Consider the following 26350-nt stretch of genomic DNA (forward strand, 5'->3'; position numbering starts at 1 on the left):
AGATGAAAATTTCAAGAAGTATACAACTATACAGGTTAAAAAAGAGCAAATCAACAATATCATAGCAATGGCTAATTTTATTAAGTTGAATATTTATACTACTTCTGTGACTACTATTACAACTATGCCTAAGGGCATGAAGGTGAAATTTGCAGAGAATATTTCTAAAACTTTCTGTTGTATGGATGACAACCTTCCATTCGTATGCAGGTTGTCAAATGGGCATATCAGCAATACCGTATTTTGCATATTTTCGTTGTAAAACACACTGAAAAGCCATATTAAGAGCTATATTTGTGAGTTTTTCAGGTATCTTAGGAAAAGTTTTGTATGTGAAATCAAAACTTACAACGCTTGTTATGGGGGATGTTGAACTAACCAAAAGACAATATTTGCATCATAATACTACTGCTTCTACCCCTACAACTACTACTACTGTTACTCTTATTATTATTATTATTATTGCTAGTACTACTACTGCTACTAAAGCTAAGATTGCTACTATTAACTCTTCTCTGACTGCTACTATTATAACTACTGGTGCTACTAATTCTACTAATAAAACTAAGGGTATCAAGGGGAAAATTTTTGGCAATATTGTAATTGTATTGAAATATATCAAAACACACTATGCTCACATAGGTTGTCAAGAGGACGTATGAGCAATGCTTCAGGACTGATTGATGGTGTTAAGTTAAAAATTTCATTTGTGTATTGAAGGGGACGTTGAAAAAAAGGTGCTATGTGCATACTGCTACTAAAGATACTACTGTTACTACAACTATTGCTACTACACAAGCTAAGGGTATTAAGGTGAACCTTTCAAAGAATATTTAGGCAAATGCTCAACTAAATCGAAACAAACTGTGATCATGTAGAGTGTCATTGTGGTGACAAAGCAATATCACAATAATGGCTTACATTAACAAGTTAGACCTTTCAGGGTAAGGTGTGACAGATTTTGAACTAGCCAGAATACACTGTGTGTATACTTTTGATACTACTTCTATTGTTGCTGTGACTAGTGACACTTAAGGGCATTAAGTTGAAACGTTTAGGGGAAGTTTCAATTAGACAAAAAAACTATATGCATGCAAGCATTAAAAGGGCATGTAAGTAATATCATCAGGGTTGCCAAAACTTTTAGGGACAAAAGTGTCCAAATGAGCCAAAAAGGGACACTTTTCGTGTCCCTCTTGAAAATTAACGAATATACAGGGTTGCCACTATGGATTTTCAAAACCTGTGAAAAAGTGCCGAAAAATCTGTGCGCGAAAACATCTAGGCCTATAAGAACGTTTCCAAAGAGACGTTTCCAAAGCTTAAAAGTAAAGTACAAATTAAAAGCAGTCGTATTTATAAAAAAAAAGAAGAAAATAAAGACATTTCGTTTTTGATTTGGAAAAGTGTCCTTTTTTTTCAAAAAGCTACCTTTTTGACCCAATAGTGTCCCCGTGTCCCTCAGAGTGAAAAATTGCCCAAAAGCCACTAAAAGTGTCCATTTGGCATCCCAGAATATCATAGGCAGCGCTGCTCTGTCATAACAAGTAATATCATTGATATTTTAAAGGAGCTAATTTGGTTGGAAATACAAAGTTCTAGTACCCTTTTTAAGAGTCAACAACAAACCCATGTGTTATTGTGAAATTTAATTGTGAATTATTGCCTCAAATTGTGAGTCAAAGACATTTTTCCAAACCTAGTCTGTTATTTTCTTTATTAATAGACCCTAAAGTGTTATATTATAGTTATTTCCCTTGGTGTTTTATTCTGTTTATGTGGTTTTTTTTATTTGGTGATATATAAGTAATTCCCTTGAGATTAAACGTTTCCAGTTTTCGAATTTTTTTGTTGTTGTTGCTGCTGTGAAATTTCCAGTATAATTTTCTTTTGGACGAATTTGAAAATTCAGCCAAAAAGTCGGTGAATCTGCATCCTAGTGTCGATTTACTGATTAAAAAAGCAGAAGAGGGTTGGTCACCTGGAGCCATATCCTGAGCCATATTGCAAAAACTGTAAGACCATAGGACAAGGTGCATCTCAAAAAGATCTATGCCCCACCCACCACCAACGTGCGAACATTCTCAGAATCTCAACTGAGCAGGACATTCCTTTCTCAATTGTCGCAGCTAAAATACCTGAGACTCCAAAGGTAAGTGCTATCCCCTCCCAAATTAAAGAGCTGCAGAAAACCCCCGACATCCAAGCTTATCATTATGCAAGCACTTCCTATGCAAACGCCCTCACGGGTAAAAACAATAACGCAGATGTTCCAGGAATAACCCAGTTGGCCAAAGGTAAGACCTGGGGAAATCAAAACACAGCTCCAATGCTTGAAGTTACTGATCTGATGAATAGTTCCAAATTCCAAAAGCTGGGCACATTTTTGACCCCAAATTAGCTCATCTCGACATCTGGACAATCAAAGCAAGTCAAGGCTATTCTAACAAAGAAAGCAATTACCAAAATTTTAGGCCAAGAAGTTTGGAGACAAGCAAACACCGAATTTGAGAAACTTAGGAATGAAGTGGCCTTTCCTCCTGGTTCTCAAGAAGTAATACAACAAGTCCAGACAGGACAAACAACCAATGCCTTCTCAAGTCATCTTTCCTCAGGTCTTAAGGAAGAGACATCCAAAAAGACACAAACTTCAGAGTGACAATGCTCCCTCAGTGACAAGTGATGATAACTCAGAAAAAAGCAATGAAAAAAGCAATGAAAACGAAAGGATGATAGAGCAATGTTAAACCAAAGACAAAACAGTATAATCACGAAAGGGATTTCCCTACAATAAACTGTAAGTAGCCTTAAAATTCTTCAATGGAATGTGGTGTCTTTAAATAGCATTATATTAAATGAATTAGTTGGTTGAAGTTGTGGGTATGGTGTTGACGTAATATGTGTGCAAGAGACTAACCTCTACAGCCTCCGACGGATAAAAACACCCGGTTACAGCATAAATAGAAAGGATCGATCAACAGGTAGGAGAGGCGGTGGTGTGGCAATATTGGTTAGGAATCAGATGTCCCATTCGGTTTTGGCTCTCATGGATCATCCCAAAAAAATTGACGTAATTAGTGTCTGCATAAATATGAAGAATCAGCAACCCTTAAAGATAACATCCTTCTATAATCCAAACGGAAATAATAATATAACAGAGGTGTTGAGAGAAGAGATTAATGAAAAAAAAAACACTATTTTGTTAGGTGATTTTAACGCCCATAGTTGCATGTGGGAGAATTGTAGCTCATCAAATAAAGCTTGCTCTTCCATTGAAAATTTAATAGTTGAACAAGAAGCACTCACCGTTCTCACGCCGTTTGGGCTCCCAACTCATTACAGTATAAAAAGCATTAAATATTTGGACTGTACCATATATTGAAATATCACGGGTGTTAGAAATGCACACTGACCATAGTGCACTGTTGGTTCAAATTGACAACCAAAAATATGATACAAATCAACCAACATATAAGTTTAATCTGAGTAAGGCAAACTGGAATCAATTCAAGCAAGAATTAGATAAAGCAAATTACAATGAGCTAAGTGATGAAGATGACGTGGAATCTCAAACAACAAAAATCTCTCATATTCTTGAGTGTGCAGCAAGATCAGCAATTCCACAGGTACCAGACCCAATAAACTACCCTTCTTAAAAAAAACAGGCAAAAATTTGGAAAATTTGTGTTCCACAAAAAATGTGGAATGAAGAATGTAAAAAAGCTGTAGAAACTAAAAAAGAAGGCCAGGAACCAATTTCAGAAACAACCCTGTACTGAAACGCTTTTGTTTTTTAGAAAGGCTGAAGGATTGGTGAAGAAGGCCGTACTGAGAGCAAAGCAATTGATATGGAAGGACTTCTCCTCAGAAATTGACTCAAATGTTCTCTCAAGCATGATACACAGTTCATAGACAAAATGGCGGGAAGTAATAGGAAACGCAGTAAGACAATCCCAAGCTTCTCTGTTAATGGAATTAATCTTCTAACAGACAAAAATAAAGCAGAGGCATTTGCTGTTAGTTTTAAGAAAGACCTGATGATTAATAGTCTCACCAAACCAAGTATTTGCAAACAGCACAATAAAGCTAAATATAAGGAAGACCTATTTCTCCTATTCACCCTTTCAATATTGAATGATGTCCTCAGTGGAGCAGATATGCTCGCAGCTTCAGGAGAAGATGAAGTCTGCTACAAATGGGTGGCAGAAAGGGGTAATGTTTTTCAAATGACGCTTCTTCAGGTTTACAATGCATCCTGGGAAAGAAACACTTTCCCTCGGGTGTGGAAAAGAGCTATAGTTTTGCCAACTGCTAAGCCTTATCAACCCCTAGATAAATTAGAATCCTATAGACCCATTTCTGTATTGCCAGTCTTGGGTAAAATTCAAGAGAAAATGGTACAACAGAGATTGAAATGTTCCGTGGAAGTTAACAAAATGCTGCCAAAATCTCAGTCAGGCTTTCGGAAGGGTAGATCCCGAGTCGATAACGTATTCTTGAAGGAGCCTGCAGAAAAGCCAAAAGTGAAGGTAAACCATTAATTGCTATATTAGTTGATTTTCAGGCTGCTTTTGATCATGTAAACAGATACCTCTTATGTGTTGCTCTAAGATGTATGGATTCTCCTGAGAAGGTGCTAAATTTTATATTTGATTACCTGTCAGATTGCAGCTACAAAGTCAGAGTAAACAAAGATTATTCTGAAGTAATCCAACTTGATACTGGTCTACCACAAGGTTCTGCACTTAGCCCTTTGCTCTTCATACTGCTCTTAAGTGAACTTCTCTTCAGTAGTGACACTGCTGGAAAGATGAATTTGCAGATGATCTGGTGATATGAGACATCACTAAATATTTGGACCAATTGACAAACAAAATGATGACAGAGTTGTTGGCATTCTCAAAAGCATATTCCTTGCCAATTTCTGCAAAGAAAACGAAGGCCATAGTTTTCACATAAAAAATTCCCTTGAGCTCCCAGTTATTTGGCTGGACGGTATACAAATCATGTATGATACCTCGCCAAAGCTTTTGGGAGTTATGTTAGACTCTAACTTTACCTGGAAGAATCGAATAGAATCGGTAAAAAAATCTTGTGTAAAGAGACTTTTGATCATGAAATGACTAGCAGGCACAAAATGGGCAGCTCTCCAATTGCGATGCTGGACTTCCACAAGAGGTTTATACATTACAAGATAGAATACGCTCTAGAAGTATTTGGAGGCTGCTGCAAGACACGTCTGGCAAAGCTGGAAACTATTGAGAAAATGGCAATAAAGTCGGCAATGGGTCTCCCAAATCATACATCAAGTTAAATCATGATAGCAGTCTTAGTTTACTTTGAATCAGCCTTTGACCACGTTTGCAAGTATCTCATTTGTCAAATTCTAAAAGGGATGGATTTCCTGGATGGAGTCATTAAGTTCCTCTTCAATTATTCATTTGATAGAAGCTACAATGCTCCAAAATGAGCTATCCAGTATTTCAGCATTTCTTATTAGTTTTATTTTATTAGTTATTACTTTTAATTATTTCTTATTACTTTTCTTATTAGTTTTAAGGGAGCTTCAGTTCAGCAGTGATTCAAATCCAAGCTTGAATTTGCAAATAACTTAGTTTTTTGGTCAGCAGATAGAGATGTAAATATTATTGCCATTAATATTAACTTAGCATTAGAGCAGTTAGCATCCTTTTCTGCTTAATTTTTCCAACCTATCTCTAAGTCTAAGACAATTGCAATCATATTCCGCAACAAAAAGTCTGTCATACCACCAAAATTATTCGTCATCAATGTGGAAATAGAATATGGTGTAGCACATAAATTTCTAGGAGTATGCCTGGATCAAAGACTGACTTGGCAAAATCAAATCAACTGTGTAAATATTCATGTATGCGAAGGCTACTCATCCTTAAGCGCCTGGCGGGGTCAAAGTGGGCTCATTCCCAATAAATACTCTTTGATTTTTACAAGAGATTTATTCGTTCAGAGATTGAGTATGCCATTGAATCATATGGACAATGTAGTAAGACTAACTGCCAAATTACAAACAATCCAAAATATGGCTAGCAAAATTACCCTAGGGATTTATACTCAGTCTCTAACAGAGTGAATAACGTAACCGGTCTGCCCTCTATTTTAGAAAGACGGAATACGCTGATCATCAAATATTACAGCAGGATACAAGCTATAGGTCATGAGCATGATATTATAAAGCTCACTTTTGCCAAAGATGGTGTCTTGCATAGTTTGAAATCTATAAGGTCATGGAAAATGTTTAAAAAGTTTGTCCCATCTTGGAAACTTGACTCACCCTGTTTCAGTCATTTTTTTATTCCCCCAGGATGGCAAGTTCCACCTCCAAGTATTTCACTACAGTTAATACCCTTGCAAAAGACAAATTACCTGCCAATCCAAATTCAGGCACTTTTTCGTGAGAAAATTACCACTTTGTATCTAGATTCTCTCCAAATTTACACTGATGGGTCGGTTTAAGGCAGCATATTTGGCTCTGTATCTGTTATCCCAAGTTATTCACTGAATAAAGTGAATATAAAAACCAGACTTCCTGATAATACTTCCATCCTCACGGCAGAGCTATCGGCAATAAAAGAGGCTTTAAAGGTCGTCAATATTAATCCACCGGCTTCCAAAAGAGTAGTACTGCTCAGAGACTCCAAAGACGCCCTTCAGCTCAATGATAATATCCATTGGAGTGTCATGGATACACAATCAGAAATCAATTAATCAGTCTCCAAAATAGCCTTATTGAAGTCAAGTTTCAGCTTATCCCCAGCCACCAAGGCATCAAATATAATGAGGTAGCAGACCAGCTAGCTAGTATCTCCTTGTATAATCCAATTAACCCCAATTTGAAGGCCCAGACGTTCAGAGACATACTAAGAAGAAGAGTTCCTTCAAAAACAAAAAAGCCCACTCCATCCTTGTCTCATCAAGGGCAGATAACATTCTTTAATATATAATCAAAAGCAACACTTTGATCCTTAGAAAAGAGGACTTAACTTGGCATAAACAAGCCGATCCATATTGCAGACTTTGCAGCTCTATTCCAGTATCCTTGAACCACCTGATTTTGGAATGTCAATGCGTCCAGCAGGAAGTAATCCACATTAGGAGAATCTTCAGTGAGGCAAGCCTTCAGCCTGACATCAACGTGTTGCTGCTGTCAAGCCTACCAGCTAACACTGAGAGACATCTATACAAAAGTATTTACGATTTCCTAAGGCTTAATAATTACTGCCAGTAGATCACACAGATGGTAGCAAGACTTATTGCTGGCCCGTCATCACCTGTGAAAATCGACGTGAAGTCAAAATGAGACCAAAGTGGATTCCAGAAGGCTTGGCATTGCAAAAAGAAGAGTCAAAAGTGAATATAGGGCTATCAGCCCTCCTCTTTAGCTCATAAGTTTTCCAAACACTTGCAATGAAAATTTGAGATAGTTATTTTCTTCAGCATAGCTGAACGGTCTTGTAGCTGTATCTCTTGGGCTATTGCGTTGGTCACCCCCCCCCCCCCCCAACACAGTCATGCAATTTGCCCATTATGATTAAAAACGAAATGTTGCCTTAAGATTAAATCAAAATGCAATGTGTTAATGCTAATTCCCAATAAGGCATCTAAGCAGTATCCAAAGAACGATTGAGGGTGTTATGTTCAAACTATCGGGGCTACTTCTATTGCAACCTCTGCTCTTAAAATTTAACCAAATCAAAATAGTGTAAGTATATCTAAGCTGTCAAAGAGCGTAGACAGATTTTATTACGAATGGTATCAAGTTTTCTATTTCAGGTCAACTAAAGGAGGCATGAAACTAACTTAAACACTACTATTTGAGTCCAGATTTTTAAACGGATGTATGTTGTTAAAAATTGCTGAAAAAATTTCTCCAGCATACAAATAGCAGGCTAAATTATAAAGTCTTAAAAAACTGAAACGATTTAAACTATTATTTACTTTTTCCCTCATAAGACTATATCAATATAAAACGAACAGAAATTAATTTAAAAAAATTCCACAAAATAAGTTCAAAAAAAAAGTAAAGAACTCCATTTAACCGAAAATGAGAAAAAATAAAATCAAATAATCTACCAAGCGTGAAACTACTGCAAGTCAGCATCGATAAATAAATGAAACCCAAAACGAACAGAAATTACAATAAATGACCGAGTCAAACCTCAAAACGAGCAGAAATTAACAGGAGTAGGGCTCATTTAAATTAAAGGAAGATTTAAAGGAAGATATGGAAGAGTTGGCATTCAAAAATCAACTATCGGTGGGATCATTACTGAATGCAGGAAAAGCTTAAATACAAAAGCATGGACAAACAGGGACTTATAGAATGACAATATACTTGCTGAGAAATGTTTTGCTTGTAGAAGAGACCAAAATTTTGACAGTTGGATGGGGTGAACAGAGAATTCAGTCAGTTTTTTTAAATTGGATTTGTTCTGAGTTCGTTAATCATCTCTATATCGAAAACTGCAGTAAGCCCACGTTTTGTGACAAACATGATGAACAGAAAGGAATTAATTATTGCTATTGCTGTATATCACTCAATCAAATAAATTATTTTCTAAGTGATTATGTATCTTTGAGAAGCTTCTTTATTAATAGAGATTCAAATTTTAAGTGTATTCCATATTTGATGTAATATAGCAATGTGACATTATTGATAATGTCGCATTGCATCAGCTTCCGCTGTCTTCGCACAGTTGTGGAAGCCGCTATGGAAAGGAACGAAATTCACCGGAAAACGAAAATCCGTATTTACGATGCCCTAGTCCGATCGGTCTTACAGTACGGTTTCGAGACGTGGCCCTTAAAAGTCAGCGAGGCCCACGCCCTCAACACTTTGGAACACAGATGCCTGAGGAACATTCTGGGGTTACGTCTCAGCAACCGAATCCCAAATAGGATCATCCGCCAACGATTTGATCAGAAGTACAACATCAGAACTATCATTCGACGCCGCCGCCTGTCCTGGTTCGGCCATATTTGCCGAAGACCGGCCGAGACTTTTACAAATCAAAGCCTACGCTGCAAACCACCACCTGATTGGAGGAAACGACATGGAAGATAAGCCAAAACTTGGCTCAACGCCCGGATTCCAGATAAATAGAATCAGTAGTAAGAAAAAGTGTGTTCTTGTGCTCATTTTGTTGGTATTTCAGAGAATCTGACGAGTTTAATTCCTTTCGGAAATGAGGACAGATTGAAAAGGGTACGCATCCGGTTTCTGAGGCTGCATTAATCAAGATGTCAGAGACAATAACAATATATCATGCATCTAGATCCAGTTTGTTAAAGATGTATGCATGAAATGTTTTAATTTTGACTTTTTTTTACAACTTTTTTGTTTAAGGTGGAACAGATGCTGAAAAAGGTCACATACAAAAAAGCTTCATTAGACGCACAGCTAAAAAATGCAATGGAAGGTCAAATGGATGGAATACGTACTGGTATGGAGAACCTTGACACAGCACTCAAACATGTCAAGGAAGTTGAATTAGGGTAAATATATCATATTATAGCTATAAGCATTATACATGTTAAATGTGTGTATATTGGTAGTTGCAAATATGTGTCATATAATGTAAGCATGTGTTTAGAGAAGGTCTATCGCCCTTTTTTTTCACTTTGGAATTCCATCTAATTTGGTCTCCCTGATAAAGGACACGTACACTTAGTTCAGAAGCCGTGTTATGACTTTAGAAGGCCTTACCGAAGGCTTTGAAACATCGACTAGTTTTCGACAAGGTGGCTTGCTATCACTGGAGCTCTTCAATCTCTTTTTAACTGCAGTCCTTTCGGTCAAGGACAGTCCGTCTGGTGTCCTCGTAGGAGGGATAATGATAGACAAACTTGTTTATGCTGATGATATAATCCTAATTTCTGAGTCTATCTGTAGTCTCCAATCCCAGAACGACATTGTCCAGACGACCGCCAACCTCTTTGGGATGACTATCAACACCTCGAAAACGATAGCCTTGCACTTCTCACGTAAACCTGATTCCCAGGTAAACTCCAGCATAAAGGAGATAAACGACCCAAACGACCTTCGAGGACGGATGGGACGAGGACAGATTAATTTTACCAGTAAAAAATAATAAAAAAAAAAAAAAAAAAAAACAAAAAAAACAAAAAAAAAAAAAACAGAAAAGAAAGTGATGTCAACCCATGTAAGAACTTTTTATATGAGTTTATTTCACTTAATTTTCTCTTTGTTTGTTTTTCTTATTAAGAAGCCAAACTTAAAAAAAGTAGAAACCACCGCGAAGGAAGAAATAAAGCCTTAAAACAAACGGAAATAAGTATGTGGTTGCAATCTTCCCCTTCTCAAACCCCAAATAGACTAGGGTGTTAGGTCTGCTTAACCACAGATTAAATTGACTACTTAAATTGAGAGTTTAATGAACCAAGTAATTTTGATTTAGTGGACTAAATCATTTGATTTGATTTAATGGACTCAAAAGAAAGAAAACATTAATCACACTGTTTATATTTTAGGATAGTAAAACTGCATTATTTGTCCCTGGAAGCTTGACAATTGTTAATGTTTTTTCGTAATGTTTTGACACAAAAATAGACTATCTATTCAATAAAGTGAAAAACTATGCTTTTCATCTAAACTAAACTAAAAAGATAGACTTTGTTTCTTATAAAGTGAAAATTGAAGATGTTTTTACCTTCTGAGCCAAACGAACGACTGATGGAGATAATAGTGACTCGCATGAATTTTGCTTCCAGCCCCAGGAACATACAGACAAGATCCTATCTTTGTAGGGTATACCAGATAAATACATTAAAGTGATTAGTGCTATGTACAAGAATAAAATTGCTGTGATTAAGGTAGGAAATGAGGTTAGAAGTTGGTTTCGTATTGAATCAGGAGTTAAGAAGGGTTCTTTTCCATCCCCATTTATAAGGATCACTTGAACGGACTTTGACAGACGGAACATAGAATCAAATGGGATAGTAAAAATCTCCTAGGCTTAGATTTTGCTGATGACTTGAGCATCCTAGGTGAAAATGTTAGCAAAATGAGCGTTTTTTTGGAGGTTTTGAGAGTTTTAAGGCTCAGGAATAGGTTTAAAAATTAATGTTAAGAAGAGTAGGTCGCTTAGAATGGGATTAAATTAAGGTGAAGAAGTGATGTTGGGCAACGAGAACATCTATCAAGTACATAGCTTCACATACATGGGTAGTATTTTTAGCAGATATGATGGATGCAGTGAACATGTTAATGTAAAATAGCCAAGACCCAGGCTGAAATTGAAATTTGCGTAGCTGTGTTGACCTCAGGCGACTTGGTACTGCAGTGAGTTGCTAGTAGTAGTGGTAATTGTAAAAACAAACTCATTTAGTGATAAGAAAATCAGCCCTAAACCCAAGACAATAGCCTGGGCTAATGGCTAAACTATTTCCATGTTAGGACTAGATTCGAAGCCGGTGAGTAATGTAATTAAGAAAGATTAAAACAAAAAGATTTAAAATTATATTATATAGCAGGGAAATCACCTCTTTTCTTTTCCACAGGAAATTTACTTTTAATTTACCTTCTCCTTTTGCTAGAATGTATAATCCTGAAATCATTATAGACGTGTGTAGGTATTGTGTTTAACGAGGGTCAGTCATATGAGGGTCATTCCTGTACGCGGGGGTTTTAGGGCTGAACCTAGGGATTGCATGTGGTATTTCCACTTTTTCTAACGGTTTTCTTAATTCAGCCGTGTTATGTTGTCTCGGGATCGAGATATCAAAATTGATCATCGTTACCCGAAGTCTTTTTTTTGCTGTCTCAAAACAGGTCACATAAGCAATTGTTATATTTGCATTGTGATTACTTTGTACAATATTTGACAATTTTGTCAAGCCATAAGAGCTCATACTTGTCATATTGTAAAAAAAAAAAAAAAAAAAAAAAAAAAAAAAAAAAAAAAATCAAAACCCATTGATTCTGAAATTTTGATCTCAAGACATACAAGAAAATTTCAGGATTCACACTTCAAAAATCCAAATAGTGGCTAGAACTCTTATGTGGGACTTACTAAAATGTTTAATTTTTGGAGAGGAAACTTATTCGTTAGCATAGTGTTTACGTAGTTGATGATAATACCTGTCTAGGTGTCGTTTCATCAAGAATTTTTGTTGGCCGATACAGGCAGATATCAATGTCATCTATAGCTATTGCATGTGTAAGTAAGCAGAGCTTCCACGGAACTTAGCCGAGCAGCGTGCATGTTGATTCATATTAGCATGGCTACCTAGGATCCATGGAAAAGCATAGCTTATGTCGGTTAAGATAGCATAACATTTTACTAACTGGCTTAGACTTATATTCAAGCAATTTGAATTGCACTAATTTGGTTCTTTTTTAACCATACTTGGCCAGTATAAAATATAATTAAGTTGTGGATGAACTGGTCAATAACTCCTTAAATATTTCAATCGACCCTAAGGGAAAGTCCCGAATTTCCAGAGACGTACTTAGAAGACAATCTCTCCCAAAAGTAAAAAATAATCTCTGCTCCTATATTTTCTTCAATAAAGGACAGTATTTTTTACTATAGAATTAAGAGCAACTCTCGCATCCTGAGGAAAGAAGGGTAGTATTGAATACAAAGGTCGACATTTTCAGCAACTCCACTCTAGAATGTCAATCCATATTTCAAGAAGTATCATATGTAAAAAACATCTGAAGTAATGCAAATCTGACATCGTTGAGTTGCTCTTATTAAGCCTCTTATTTTATTCTGAAAGAGTTTGTACAGAACCATTGCATATTTATCGAGGTGCTGCAATATCTTATTGAAGAGCGTACTTGCATTTGTGTTATCTATTAACCCCCTCATCTTAAATAATTTGTTAAATCATATAATAAAAGAAATAGAGCTGATTTCCTAATTAAATATAAATGGCTGAACTCCTGAGTACATAGAGTCAATGGGTAAGGAGTTTTGAAATTACTGATTTTGTGATTGGTGATATATTTGGTTACATTCCTGTTCAGTACTGTCCAGGGTTGCCGCCCGGTGAAAAAAATCACAAGATTATAATGATTTTTTTGTGATTTTCTTCAATAATCTAGTGATTTATGTACTGATTTGTATTTTTATCTTTTTTATTTTTTTATTTATTTATTTTTTTTTGTAGGCAAAATAAAGATCTCTAGAAATAGTGATAAATCATCTGGAGTGGCATACTTGATACTGTCACACGGACATTTTCACACCAGTCCCCTCCTTTCTCACTATCATTACATGTTTTACAACTTTGGAAAGGAATTGATATGACCGAGATAGACTGTATGTGTCAAACATCTTTCTGTATGAAAAAGTAAATTTTATGCTCAGTCTATCGTTTTGACAACCAAATTATCTCACTTGGGGTGGGGGGAGGTGGTGAAAGTTTTTTCTGGTCTGGAAGGTGATTTTATTGTTTTCTTTTAGACTGCATGGTATAAAAGATGCTCTTAAAAATGTAGATGCATTGAATGAAAAACTATCAGAAGTTAGAAAAGAGCATGTTAAGCACTCTCAATTGGCTGCTGCCATGGAAAACCTCAAGCATATCTTCACAGTTCCAGAATCAGTTGAAAAAACGAGGGAATGGATATTGGATGGGAAACTACTTTATGCCCATCAGGTAATATATGACACCGATTTTGTTGGGCTTTTCCTATATATCAATCTATAAGGTTATTTTCATTGTCAACAAGTAAAAACCCATTCACAATGGACCGATATTTAGCTGGCGCTGGTTTGAACCAATCAAGATTTTTTATACCATTGCCAGCCAATCAGAAAATTATGTGAAAAATCTGATTGGTTCAAATTAGTAAAAGCTATACACCGATATTTGTAAAATTTCGTTGTGAACTAAGCAAAATAAAAAGTCAACAGTTAAAAAAGGGATATTGGCTGAGATACTACTCTATGCTCATGAGGTAATATAACCAATCAGAATTTTCCATTGTATTTTTTTTTAGCCAATCAGGAAATTCAATGAAAAATCTGGTTGGCTCAAATTAAAGTTATACACCGATATTAGTAAAATTTCGTTGTGAACGAAATAAAAAGTCAACAGTTAAAAAAGGGTATTGGCTGAGATACTACTTTATGCTCATGAGGTAATATTTGAAGTGGATATGTTGGCCTTTTCCTATATCTCAATCTCTAAGGTTATTTTCTTTTTCGACAAGGAAAAGCCCATTCACTGTGAGGTTTTACTAATACCGGGATTTAGCTGGCGTTAGTTTGAACCAATCAGAATTTTCCATTGTATTTTTTTTAGCCAATCAGAATATTCAATGAAAAATCTAGTTGGCTCAAATTAGCGGTAGCTATGCAACGATATTAGTAAAAGCTCATTGATAATGGTCCCTAAGCAAGATAAACAAGTCAGCATTTAAAAAAGGCAATGGATATTAGCTCAGATACTACTTTATGCTCATCAGGTAATATTTGACATTGATTTTTTTGGCTTTTCCTTTATCCCAGTCTCTAAGGCTATTTTCTTTTTCGCCAAGTAAAGGCCCATTCACAATGAGGTTTTTACTAATACAGAGATATAGTTGGCACCAGTTTGAACCAATCAGATTTCCCATTGTTCTTTTCAGCCAATAAGAAAATTCCATGAAATATCTGACTGGCTCAAAATAGCGGTAGCTTTGCACCGATATTAGTAAAATCTCATTGTTAATAAGCAAGATAAACAAGTCAGTATTTAAAAAAGGAAATGGATATTGGTTGAGAAACAACTTTCATCAGGTAATATTTGACAGTAGTTTTGCTACTTTTTTTCAGAATTTAAGTTTACTTTCAATTTCGGAAAGTAAAAGCAGCAGAATTTTAACTCTCCTTTATCTTGACTTCCAAGTGAAGCTTTTCTTTTTATAGATTTTCTATCTCGTTTTTGAAGAAATTTTAAAAGGAAATAGAAGCCAATCCTCAAATAAATTTAAGCCTATAGGGAGACGTCTTTTAAAAATTTTGAGTACTCCTTGTTAAATAAATAAAAATAATAAAAAAGCAATTCTGAGTTGTTTTTTTTTAAATGTGTGTATTCCACATAAAAAACGATGTTGAAATACACAAAAATATAATGTGAAATTGAAAATTTGTGGTATGATTGAGGCGTGTATGAGGCAAACACGGCTACGCACGCTCCTCCTCCATCCCAATCCATTAAAAACCTTCCTCTTAACACCCTCCCAAGAAGTTAAAATTTTCATTAAATCTGTTCTTACAATGTGCTCCCGCCCCATTCGGGACGTCCTGCTTTTTGTGTGGCCCTAGATGGCTGGCCGACAAGGATGATCTTCGGCAATTTGTCATCCTTCATCCGTAGAACGTGTACCATCCAATTCATCCTGTCTCTTATTATAGCACCAGAAAAATGGGATTAAACCAAATTTTCCGTACAGCTTACTGTTTTAAACACGGTCTGTCAGACGGGTACCCTAACCAATCCTTTGACAAATAGTCTCTGGAAAACATCTTACAAATCCTCTTTCGTCTTTCGGAGTGCTCACGCTTCAGAGTAATACTAAGTCACTGTTGTCGCTGTAGCTTCCAATATTCTAATCTTGGTTCGCAAACTTATCCTCCTACTCTTCCAAATTTTCCTCAGCAGCAAAAAAGTACCCTTGGTCTTGGCTATTCTAGTTTTAACTTCTTCACTGTGCTCACCGTTTTTACTAATAATACTACCTAGGTAAGTGAAGCTGCCACTTGGTCGATTTTCCCGTTACCCAATATCACCTTTTCACCTTCATTTATCCCCAGTCTTAGTGACTTAGTCTTCTTAACATTCATTTTCAAACCTATTCATCACCCTAAATTCTGAAAATTCCAAAATTTCATTCATTTTCTAATATTTTATCTAGGATGCTCAAATCATCAGCATAATCTAAGTCCAGGAGAGTTTTACTTCTTCATTTGATTCCGTGTTTGCCCATACTGTTAAAATATTAAAATCTCGTTAGGGTAAAACCGATAACTATTATATGGTAACCACTTGCCACTATAAGATAACTTTTGCAGATTCATTGACCCAGTGATAACTACCTAAATGTGCTCAAGTGACACTTTTAGGCTTACCGCCATTTATAATAAGTTGATATCTTGAGCTTCGCAAATGTACTGGTGCTCCTCAAAGTCATCAGCGTCTTTTAATATTGCTCGGATTTTTGCTTTTAACCTGATAATTGCCTCAATAAACTCGAATAGCAATTTTATTTTACTGTTATCTATGATAAATTGATGTCATTGATCCACACAAAGAATATCAGTTTTAAATTTTAGTATCAACGATGGGAATATCTTGGTTTGTTATCACTATATTTTGTTATAAATTAAGTTTTGTATTTTCAGTCACCTATAACATGTTGGGGCTCCTCGGGGTGATCAGTGTCTTTAAGTATCTTACTTCGTTGATGTCTCTTACTTCTTGTTTTATTATATTATTTATTCTTACTTATCTTCACAATATCGTGCTTCTTTTTAATTTTTTTTTTGTTTTCAAATATTCTTTGTAATTTTAGTCACTTATGGACCTAGAAAACTCCCGAGATAGTCTTTTATTTGAGCTTCACAAGCACGCTGGAGCTCCTCAGGGTGATCAGCGTCTTTTGATATCCTACTTCGCCGATGTATCCGCCTTGTCTAAGGAGTTGCTGAAGCAAATCAAGCTCACTTTGGTGCGTACGTTGAATGTGGTAAGAAAAGAGCCGAAACTAGTCGTCACAGCATTGAGACTGGTTGAAAGAGAGGAAGCGATTGACAGGATGACCCTGTCATGCCAGAGTGAGACGGGGTTCTTACCCCCTGATAGACCTAAAATGTGGAAGGATGAAGCGATGAGTGTATTGCGATCTGCTGTTCAAAATAGGGTTGAAGGTAATCGAAAAACGTTCTGATTTCTAAGGTTTCTTGAGGCGATAAAACTGTTTGAATAGCATCAAAATGTCACCCCAATGACAATGACATTAAAAAACAATATATCAATACAGAAATATTAGTCTTGTCAAGGATCAAAGGATTTGTACGGAAAGTGGAGGGCATCCTATCAGTAAAAATGTGTTTTCAAACCCTAAAATCAACAGTTGAGTGGACATTTTACGTTCGTGTTTGTTGCTTTATTGACGTGGAATTTGGGCGCTTCTTGAGGATAAGTTCCCTCAATCAGGTTTTCAAATTAGCCTGCTATCGTATTTTTTTGAAACAATACTTAAGTCCCATCCATTCTCCTTAAGTTCTTAAGTTCTTTAGTTCTTAAGTTAAGTTCTTAAGAACGTTTTGGGGCTGCTCCTTTTGAAATCTCTTAGAAATGCTGCTAAGCTTAGATATTCGAAATGCTGCTCTGTCAAGTGCAGTTCTGGATAGTTGGATGATACGCTGCTGGTCAAAATTGTCAATCTACTTCTTGTGAACTGTTCACCGTGGTCAGCGTCCTTCAATGATTCCTTTGAGCGAGATCGTGGTAGGCGAGCAAGATTCATTCTCTTGACATTCCCAAACCAGCGCATTTGCTGTCTTTTAACTTTGTTTAGTATCATGTCTGGTGACTTTACAAGTAATATTTTATATGTGGTTTAAAGGTTAGAGAGGTTGGCTGTGTCTTCAGAGAAGTAACAACTTCAGGAGACTGATATGTTTTTTTTATATTTATTTTCAAGGGATGAATCAAAACTGATTTACCTTTTTTTTCTTAAATAATACCTACTGTTCTCAGATATAATCTGGTTCAACATATAATAGTCTTTAAAATGTAATTAGCAACGTTTGCCATGATTCCACACCTTAAGATCTAAAATTTAGTAACATTCTGCCTTTTAAGGCGATCCCAGGGTGTAACTAGGGTACATATATCATAAAACAATACCGTATAACTTTTTTTTTCAACTATTTGAAATAGGCCAATTGTGTAGGCCAGTAGTTGTGGCAAGCAAATTATTATGAGCTTAAAAGCAGTAGTCTTGGTGAAAGCAAAGTAAAAGTAATTTGGTAGCCAAGAGCCTAATCTGGTACATTTTTTTTTTAGTTTGAAAATTAAAACTTTCGAAATTAAGAATTGGAACGTGTTAGTTTGATGAATTTTTTGACCGGGTCTTGTCATTTTTTGTCTTTTTTTTGGTCAATTTTTTGGTCTTGTCATTTTTTTTCCATTTTTAGGCTCTTTGCACAAGTTACTAAGCCTTAAACACAGATTATATAGTAGTACGCAATAGTTTTAATCCGATTGTATCTGATATTATTTTTTTTCCATCCAGACAGCGATTTCTCTTCAGACAGTGATTTCTTTTCAGACAGCGATTTCAATTTGATGTCATGTAGAGGAAATGCGTTGAGGTCACGGTTGGGTGGGATATGTCCTCTCTCTGATATTGTCGATATATGTCTAAACGAGGAGAATATGAAGAGTTGAATAGGCTAAAGCAAATAGAATTTTTACGTTAAAATTGGGTTGAAATTTTAGTGCCCCCCCCCCGCCTAAAAAAATTGATATGGAGTTTCATTTTGATTAAACTAATATAAATAACAATGATACTTTATTTTCTATTCATTGTAAACACCAAGAAAAAATGAAGTAACGAATTATGAATGAATGAATGATTTTTATTACCCATCTTTAACAATACAAAAAAAGTAAAAATGGAGTAGAGAGAAAATGAAAAGAAAACAACAAAACACATCGAACGAACTAACAACTTAAATTAATACTTCAATAACTAAAAAAAAAAAAAAAACCAATGGCGAAAACTATTTACATAAAAAGACAACCATTACACATTGCTGACTATAGCTTCATACATACTAGGCGTTGGGTCTAAAGACTTCCAGAACTTTTTCCTCCTGGTCGCGATCACGACGAAGAGGTCATCGAGTCCGTAACGTGCTGAAATCTGTCGGTTTCTTCCGCCAGATTATAAGAAGAAAGTAGAAAAAAAAAATCTAGAAAGACGAGGCAATTAGAATTATAACTTGTTCATTTAAGCACATATATACATAGTCTTAAAAACAAAAAAAATGCACATGCCTAGTGACAGACTTAAGCACTCCCAATTAAATAAATGTTATTATAACAAAATTAAAATAACACAAAATGAAATAAAACAAATAATAAAGATAATACTTCGAGTAGCAATCAACCTGTCTTTAGAGACGTAATGTCGTCTGTTTTAAGGTCCAAGCTTTTTTTTTGTGCATTACTGCCCTAACAATATATATTAAATGTAAACTAATTAAATTGGACAAAAAAAATGCTTATTCCGTTTTAGCCATCTAGAATAATAAGTGGACAAAATCCCTTCGCCCATTTATAGTAAAACAAAGTCCTTTTAACTCAAATCACAAACTCAGATAATGCTTTAATATGTTTAATAGCTTTGAGCACACCTAATTAATAATCCGGTCCTATGAATTCCAAAAAGAAAAATAGATCGTGTCGACGGAACAATAGGTGTTCGGACTTTTAGAGCTTGCCTAGTTGAATTTGAACCTGATTTCCTAGCTGAAACATAATATTGAAACAAGATCCAATATTACTACTGATAATCCGATGCATTAGCTTTATTTTACTTTACTGTAAAAAAGCAAGCAAAACACTGGTACCACTCTGAATTTTTCATGGAATTGTCTGACTGAAACACGGTTGGGAACACGACTTAAAATCCGCACAGGTGAATTCTGAAGTACACGAAGAAGAGGGGCGTGGAAAGAAAAAGGGCGTGGAATTGGAAACATATTTCTCATTTTCCGCAGGCTTTAAACATTACGAGAATCCTGCTGCTTATTACCTAAATATGCTTTCGAAAAGACCACATTTCATCAACATTTCACTCCCGATTAGTTGATCTCAGCATGCCTATAGAGAGAGAGAGAGAGAGAGAGAGAGAGAAAGAGAAAGAGAAAGAGAGAGAGAAAGAGAAAGAGAGAGAGAAAGAGAGAGAGAGAGAGAGAGAGAGAGAGAGATAGAGAGAGAGAGAGAGAGAGAGAGAGAGAGAGAGAGAGAGATAGAGAAAGAGAGAGAGACAGAGAGAGAGAGAGAGATAGAGAGAGAGATAGAGAGATAGAGAGAAAGAGAGAGAAAGAGAGATAGAGAGAGAGTTTTATTCACCAATAAATACAAAAAGGAAATACGATAACCTCATTCCCCTCGAAAGGCCCCATGGCCAGGGATACAAGGGGGATACAAAAAAAAATAAAATATACACAAAAACCAAAAAAAAGAACAATAGCCGAATACTATACAAGGTTAAAAAGAGAACATACCTGAGGCCTGGGAGTCAAAGCGCAGAGAAGACAACCGTACACCATGAAATAAACACTCAGGGGACATCAACTCGTCAGAAGAAAAGATTTTTTTTTTTTTTATAAATTATATAAATAAAAACAAAATGCTATTCTGTTTGATTCTTAACTAAATGGTCCTTAAGAATCATTTTAAAAGTCCCAAACGAGTGGCATCTCTGTACTGAAGAAGGTAGGGAATTCTAAACCTGTTGACAAGCAATGAGAGGATTGAAATCTGATCGCAGAGTAGGGGTAGGTGGATTGCGGATATTAAATGAAGAACGAAGGTTATATGGAGATGAATCAAAAATAAACACAGGAGCTATTTGAAGAGATTTTGGAAGATTGCCATGAAGCTGATGAAAGACAAAAGTAGCACAAAAAAAATTTGTAAATAGACTGTAGATTTATAAGCGGTTTTGGTGAGGACCAGTTGGTGTCCATAACCAAACGCCGTGCTTTATTATGTCAGAAAGTGACCGCAGTGTAGACGGAAAAGTAGAGATCCATACAATGGGGCAGTAGGAAACATATGATTGGACAAGGCAGAAAAAAGGAAGCTTCAGAATAGATTCAGAAAATGTGTGTCCTAGTTTTCGAATGATACCCAAACTCCGTGAGATGTTAACATCATGGCTATATCGTTTCTAAATTAAAAGTTCTCAACAAACAGGATACCAAGAATCTAGACTACCCTATTCTCTGGTCTACACAAGCAGCCTCGTGATACCTGAAGTTGTGTAAGCTGAGGAAAAGCTATACCAATTCGAGAAAAAATAAGAAAATGGGCCTTACCAACATTCAAGGCCAAGAAATCAGCATCAAACCGTCAAATAACTCTCTCGAATATTGTCACAAGGTTAGACTTGATATCACATTCCGTCTTCCCAAGGGTCCCAAGAGTGGTATCATCAGCAAAAGCAACGAGAAAATCTGCATTAGAAGTAGTATTAGAACAGGAACGAACGCCAGGATGACACAGCTTGTAACATGCCAGAGGCCTGGTGTTTTTGACTGCCGAAATCAGATCATTAACATAAATCAGAAATAAAACAGGGCCAAGAACAGGTCCCTGAAAGACGCCTTAATCTACTTCAGAAGGGCTCTGGAAAAGCGGACAAATTGAAATTAGCTTACCAGAAAGATGTTATCTAAACTAAGGAAAGTATTTGACCTTATACTAAAATGTGATTGTTTCCAAAGAAGAATCCTACGGGTCAAAGAATCTAAAGTTTTGCGAATATCCAAAGATAAGACTACGGTGATGAGACCTGTATCTACTTCCGAATGAATGAAATTCAAGAGAGCTGAGCAAGCATGGTCTGCACAGTGATTTGCTTGGATTCCGAACTGGAAATCATGCAAAAATTCTTTTGCATCCAGAAAACTAAGAAGCCTGGATAGCATAGCCTTGGAAAATTTTGCTGAAAACAGATTGGAGAGAAATTGGCCTATAATTAGCAGGATCACTCCGAGAACCACCTTTATACAGCACTATAACCTTAACTCGCTTGAGAAATTCAGGGAAAACTCTTATCTCGAAAGACAGATTGACGAGCTTAGACAGTGGTGAAAGAATAGCTGGCAGAATGGCACGGATAACCCATGTAGGAATTCTGTCTGGCCCTGAAGACGATGATCCTTTAAGAGTATTCACAATACGAGCTACCTCAAACTCAGAAACCGAGTTCAAGACCCTTGATTTTAAACATGAGGGTCCAAAATAGGCTCTGAAATCGCAACGAGAAGTTGCAGAGCTTGCAGAGGAAGCGGTTGTCTTCCCTGTATTAGCAAAATAAGAGGTAAGCTCTAGCTGAACATCTTCTTCTCCTTGGACGGTTTCAATATCCACTATCAGCGTTGTTGGAACTGAAAGCAGAGGGGGAGTAGGTCTAAGAACCGAATTAATTAAATACCATGTCTTCCTAACATCCTTTCCAAATTCAGGAAATTTCCTATGATAATACTGATACTTAGCCTTCCGACACAGAGAATTAAATATACTCCTATAGGTCTTGAAACTTTGATGATGAGCTACTGATGATGAAGCCTTGTAAAGCTCCCACAAATAAATTCTCCTTTTCTTGCTTTTATGGAGACCTGGAGTCATCCATGGATTCAGCGGTGCTATCCTTTTCGAAGTATGGGGTGTTGGACCCTGATGGCAAACATCTAGGATACTTTCTTTCACTAAATCATATCAAAAGAGCGGTTCTGAATAAGAATCAAAAACCAAACTATCTCATGGCTGATCAGTCAGACGGGAATTAAGTAGACTCAGCTCAGTATAACCAAAACGGAGAAATTGGAGATTAGATGGTGATGCTATACGCTGTGCTTGAACAGCGCTCTTATATCGGGAAATAGCGGGGAAATGATCAGAAATATGGGAAATGATCACTAACCAGCACCGAATTATCTAACACATCTAGTGACGAAAAAATATTATCAATAGGAGACGCATGCGTTTCAGTAACTCGGGCTGGTATACAAACTGAAGGTAGAGTTCCCGAAGAGAACATCATCGACAAAAAATCTATAGCTGAAACAGAATTTTGATCCAGCAGGTGAGATTGAAATCGCCCATAAGGATTATTTCACAGGGATGCTTTTGGGCTGAATCCAAAACCTCTTCCAGAATTTTCATGAACGAAGGAATAGATCCACTAGGGACCTGTAAAACCAAACCCCAGCTAAATCCTTACACCCTGACTTAATCTCAATAAAAAGGGATTCAAAGATTCCTTCCTCATTTCTGCTCAAATCACTTCGAATATTATATGCAAGACGATCAGGAATACAAAGGGCAAGCCCACCTGTCCCCATCTGTTTCATGTTCAGCCTCTCCATCCTATATCCTGGAATATCTAAAAGCATATCCTTATTTGAATCCAGGAAAATTTCACATAATCCAATAACATCAGGAGTTCTACCACTAACGATCCGTTTCAGCTCATCAAAAGACGAACAAAGTCCCCGAATGTTAAGGTGAAGCACAGAGAAAACACCATCGCGTTGAGAGGAGGCAGAACCATTTAATTGCGAAACATACTTACTTTTATTAGCCAAACTAGGATCATTATTGTTCTGATCTCTACTCCCAACTGAATTATTAATTACACTTTCAATATCTAAAGGATTATTTTGTAAATCAAAAAAATGTTCCCCCAAAGAGTTGATACCACCCTGGTCATCCAAAGAAGTCATCGATTTACTTACGGTGGATGGTAGATTTGCTCTACGACAAAACTCACCAGACCAAAGACTGTCAACCTTATCGCTGAGCTATGATATCTCTGCAGAGAGGTAACGCTGAACTCATTTTTGTGCACACACGAAACTGAAAAAAGAAACACAAGAACACAAAGAAAAAGAACACAGTAAAATAAACCAAAAGACAACAACGAGTAAGCAAAATAACAATGTAAACAGACAGGAAAGAATGACACCAATATTGGCTCGTAGTCATTTTCACATTTATGACATAAACCATTGAAAATGAACATATTTCATTCCTTGATCACGGACAATCTATCTGTAAACAAACACAATAAATAATTGTCCACACACATTTATATTAACGAATTAATCAATCTTTTCCAAGCAGAAGAATTGACTTTCTTAACTTTTAGCCACACATTTATACCCTTATGACGCACTCGAGATGAGACGATAAGATTCGATTCTTTCATTTCTCTTGCTTTCAAGAGTAGGGAGTTTCGAATCAGATTAAGGGCAGGTGGTAGGTCCATAGAAATTATTACGCCAGTACCTTTTAGCTTATTAACATTATTCATTATCGCATGGACATCACTCTCTGAGTTCAATGAAACAAATACTTATGCTTATGCCGATGATTTTGCTTGTCACGCCTGTTTGTTCATTGTCCCGCCTTCACGCCTTGTCCGCCTTGTCTTCACGCCTTGTCCCGCGCGTGAAGCGATCCTATAGCTCCTTTTTATTGACAATTTACAAGTTAGACTCAACTTTTCTTTAACTAGCTTTATTACACTATCTTCAACTCTTTGATTGGGCTCTTCTTTCGGTAGACCATGAACAATAAAGTTTAGGCGACGATCTTTTACGTCGAGAAGTAGTAGTTGCTTTTGTAGGGCCTGATTTTTGTCTCCGTGCTCATCGAGAGTTTTTTCAAATTTATTAAGTCAAGCTTATTATTTAATTCAGTCTGCATAGCGATAATAGACTCCAGTCTTCCGCTCAAAACCTTTCTGAATTCGTCAAAAGATTTTTGCGTAACATTAGCCATGATAAATTTTGATTGTAAATCTGTTTGAAGAGGATTAGGGACTAGAAATAGCATTAAACGGGAATTACCGGCAAGAGGGGTGTGTGACTACCCCCATTAGCAGAATATAGTCGAGTGAGCAATCAATTTGTTTAATTCAGATCAAATCAGATACACTAATCCGATGATACAGTTATATAAATTTAGTCACACTAAAGTTGACCGGTTTTTCCCACAGTTCATAAATATCCAATTCAAGCCAGATCTTTTTACTTTGAACTCTGAATCAACACCTGGAACAATAATCACGGAACAGTCAATCCACGGACAACTATTCTTAGAACAACCATAAACAACAAATGATGACTGCGTAAGACAACTAGTCTGTTGACTTTCTAGCCAGTTTTAGCTGCAACTGTAAATTGCGGGTCCACTGCAAACGTAGCTAGAACTTTCTTAACTGAAATTGCACTTCCTATTCGTCTAAATGACAGTTCAACATCTAGACCATCAACTGCATAATGCAGAGCATTAGTAGACACCAGGAAAAATAAAGGGCCCAGGGAGGATCGTTGCGGTACTCCATGTTTGACTTTTCTATACCCGGTATTCCACCTTTGACGCCCAAACACAGTATTGTACTAGTGAGGAAGAATGGATGAATCCCAATGTGTTGCCACGAACACCAGCATTGGCCAGCTTCCGAAGCCGTATTCTATGGTTAACACAGTCGAATCCTTCCACAATACACAGGAACAGTAAAGCAACTGTCATATTGCTATCTAGTGAATCATTTATTGATGTTGTCATAAATAACGGCGCCTGCTCCGTTGACATATGATCGCGAAATCCGAATTGATTATTATGAAGAAAATTTCAGGCCTCCAAAAAACTTGTCAGTCTCCTACAAAAACCTTTTCAATAATCCGAGAAAACACTGATAATAATGAAATAGGCCTATAATTACCTGGATTAGATCGATCACCGCATTTAAATATAGGAGTAGTTCTCGCACATTTAAGACAATCCGAAAACACACCTTTCTGAAAGCACTGATTGATCAAAAACATAAAATCTGACTGAATCGAACTAAAAACAAACTTAACAGCTTTTAACAGAACAAGATCAATACCAGCTGCTAACTCACTAAACAATCTGACCACTTTGTTTAACTCCGTCGTGGTCACTGGCTTGAGTTATTCCCTCTGAGGCACTAGGATTATTCTCAGTTATATTTGGCAATATTGGTAAAATGTTACATAACTGACTCGGGTTAATTGTATCTGAAAACCTATCGTTCCTCTTTTGTGTCGCCCCATTAATCACTTTCCATGTTTTTGCAGGATTTCTTTCAGCTTGCTTAAGCTTCTCTGCATAATAATTTTTCTCAACTCTACTCCGAATTTATTTTAAATTTATTCTGGATACTGCATCGCCTTTCCTCTATTTGAGCCCCCTTTTCAGCCTCTTTGTCTTGGGACCTTTCTCCATACATGCAAACACAGTTTGTTCACAGTAGGTCAAGTACAGTTTCGTCAGGGCTTTATGATTATCGATAATGTCGATGTTAACTTGTGTACCTAACTGAACAAAAACTATTATTGATTACCATTATCGTATAATTGTATAATTTTGTATAATTCTTGCTCAAATTCAGCCATAAAGGAAAAACAGTGCTAGGCGTACCCTCGCGCGGAAAATCCCCCCTTGCCCGTGGAAAATTCCCTTGGTGGAAGCCCCCCCCCGGGAGATTCCCCCTGCAGCCAAAAAGAAATTATGACAAATACAA

The 26350-nt window shown here is 36.4% G+C and overlaps 1 protein-coding gene across 2 annotated transcripts in view; it reads left to right on the forward strand.

Annotated features, from left to right (window-relative positions):
• Sec6 (Exocyst complex component Sec6) overlaps nucleotides 1-26350 on the forward strand; it is a 69213-nt gene that overhangs the window by 10019 nt on the left and 32844 nt on the right. For both annotated transcript variants that reach the window (XM_089097092.1, XM_089097093.1), the window contains exons 2-4: nucleotides 9383-9531; nucleotides 13470-13665; nucleotides 16565-16919. In XM_089097092.1, the coding sequence (XP_088953218.1) occupies nucleotides 9383-9531; nucleotides 13470-13665; nucleotides 16565-16919 (700 nt within the window). The remainder of the gene's footprint in view (nucleotides 1-9382; nucleotides 9532-13469; nucleotides 13666-16564; nucleotides 16920-26350) is intronic.

This window comes from Artemia sp. Qi Xiang Cuo, chromosome 11, assembly GCF_049724085.1.
Source record: "Artemia sp. Qi Xiang Cuo chromosome 11, ASM4972408v1, whole genome shotgun sequence".
NCBI lineage: Eukaryota > Metazoa > Arthropoda > Branchiopoda > Anostraca > Artemiidae > Artemia > Artemia sp. Qi Xiang Cuo.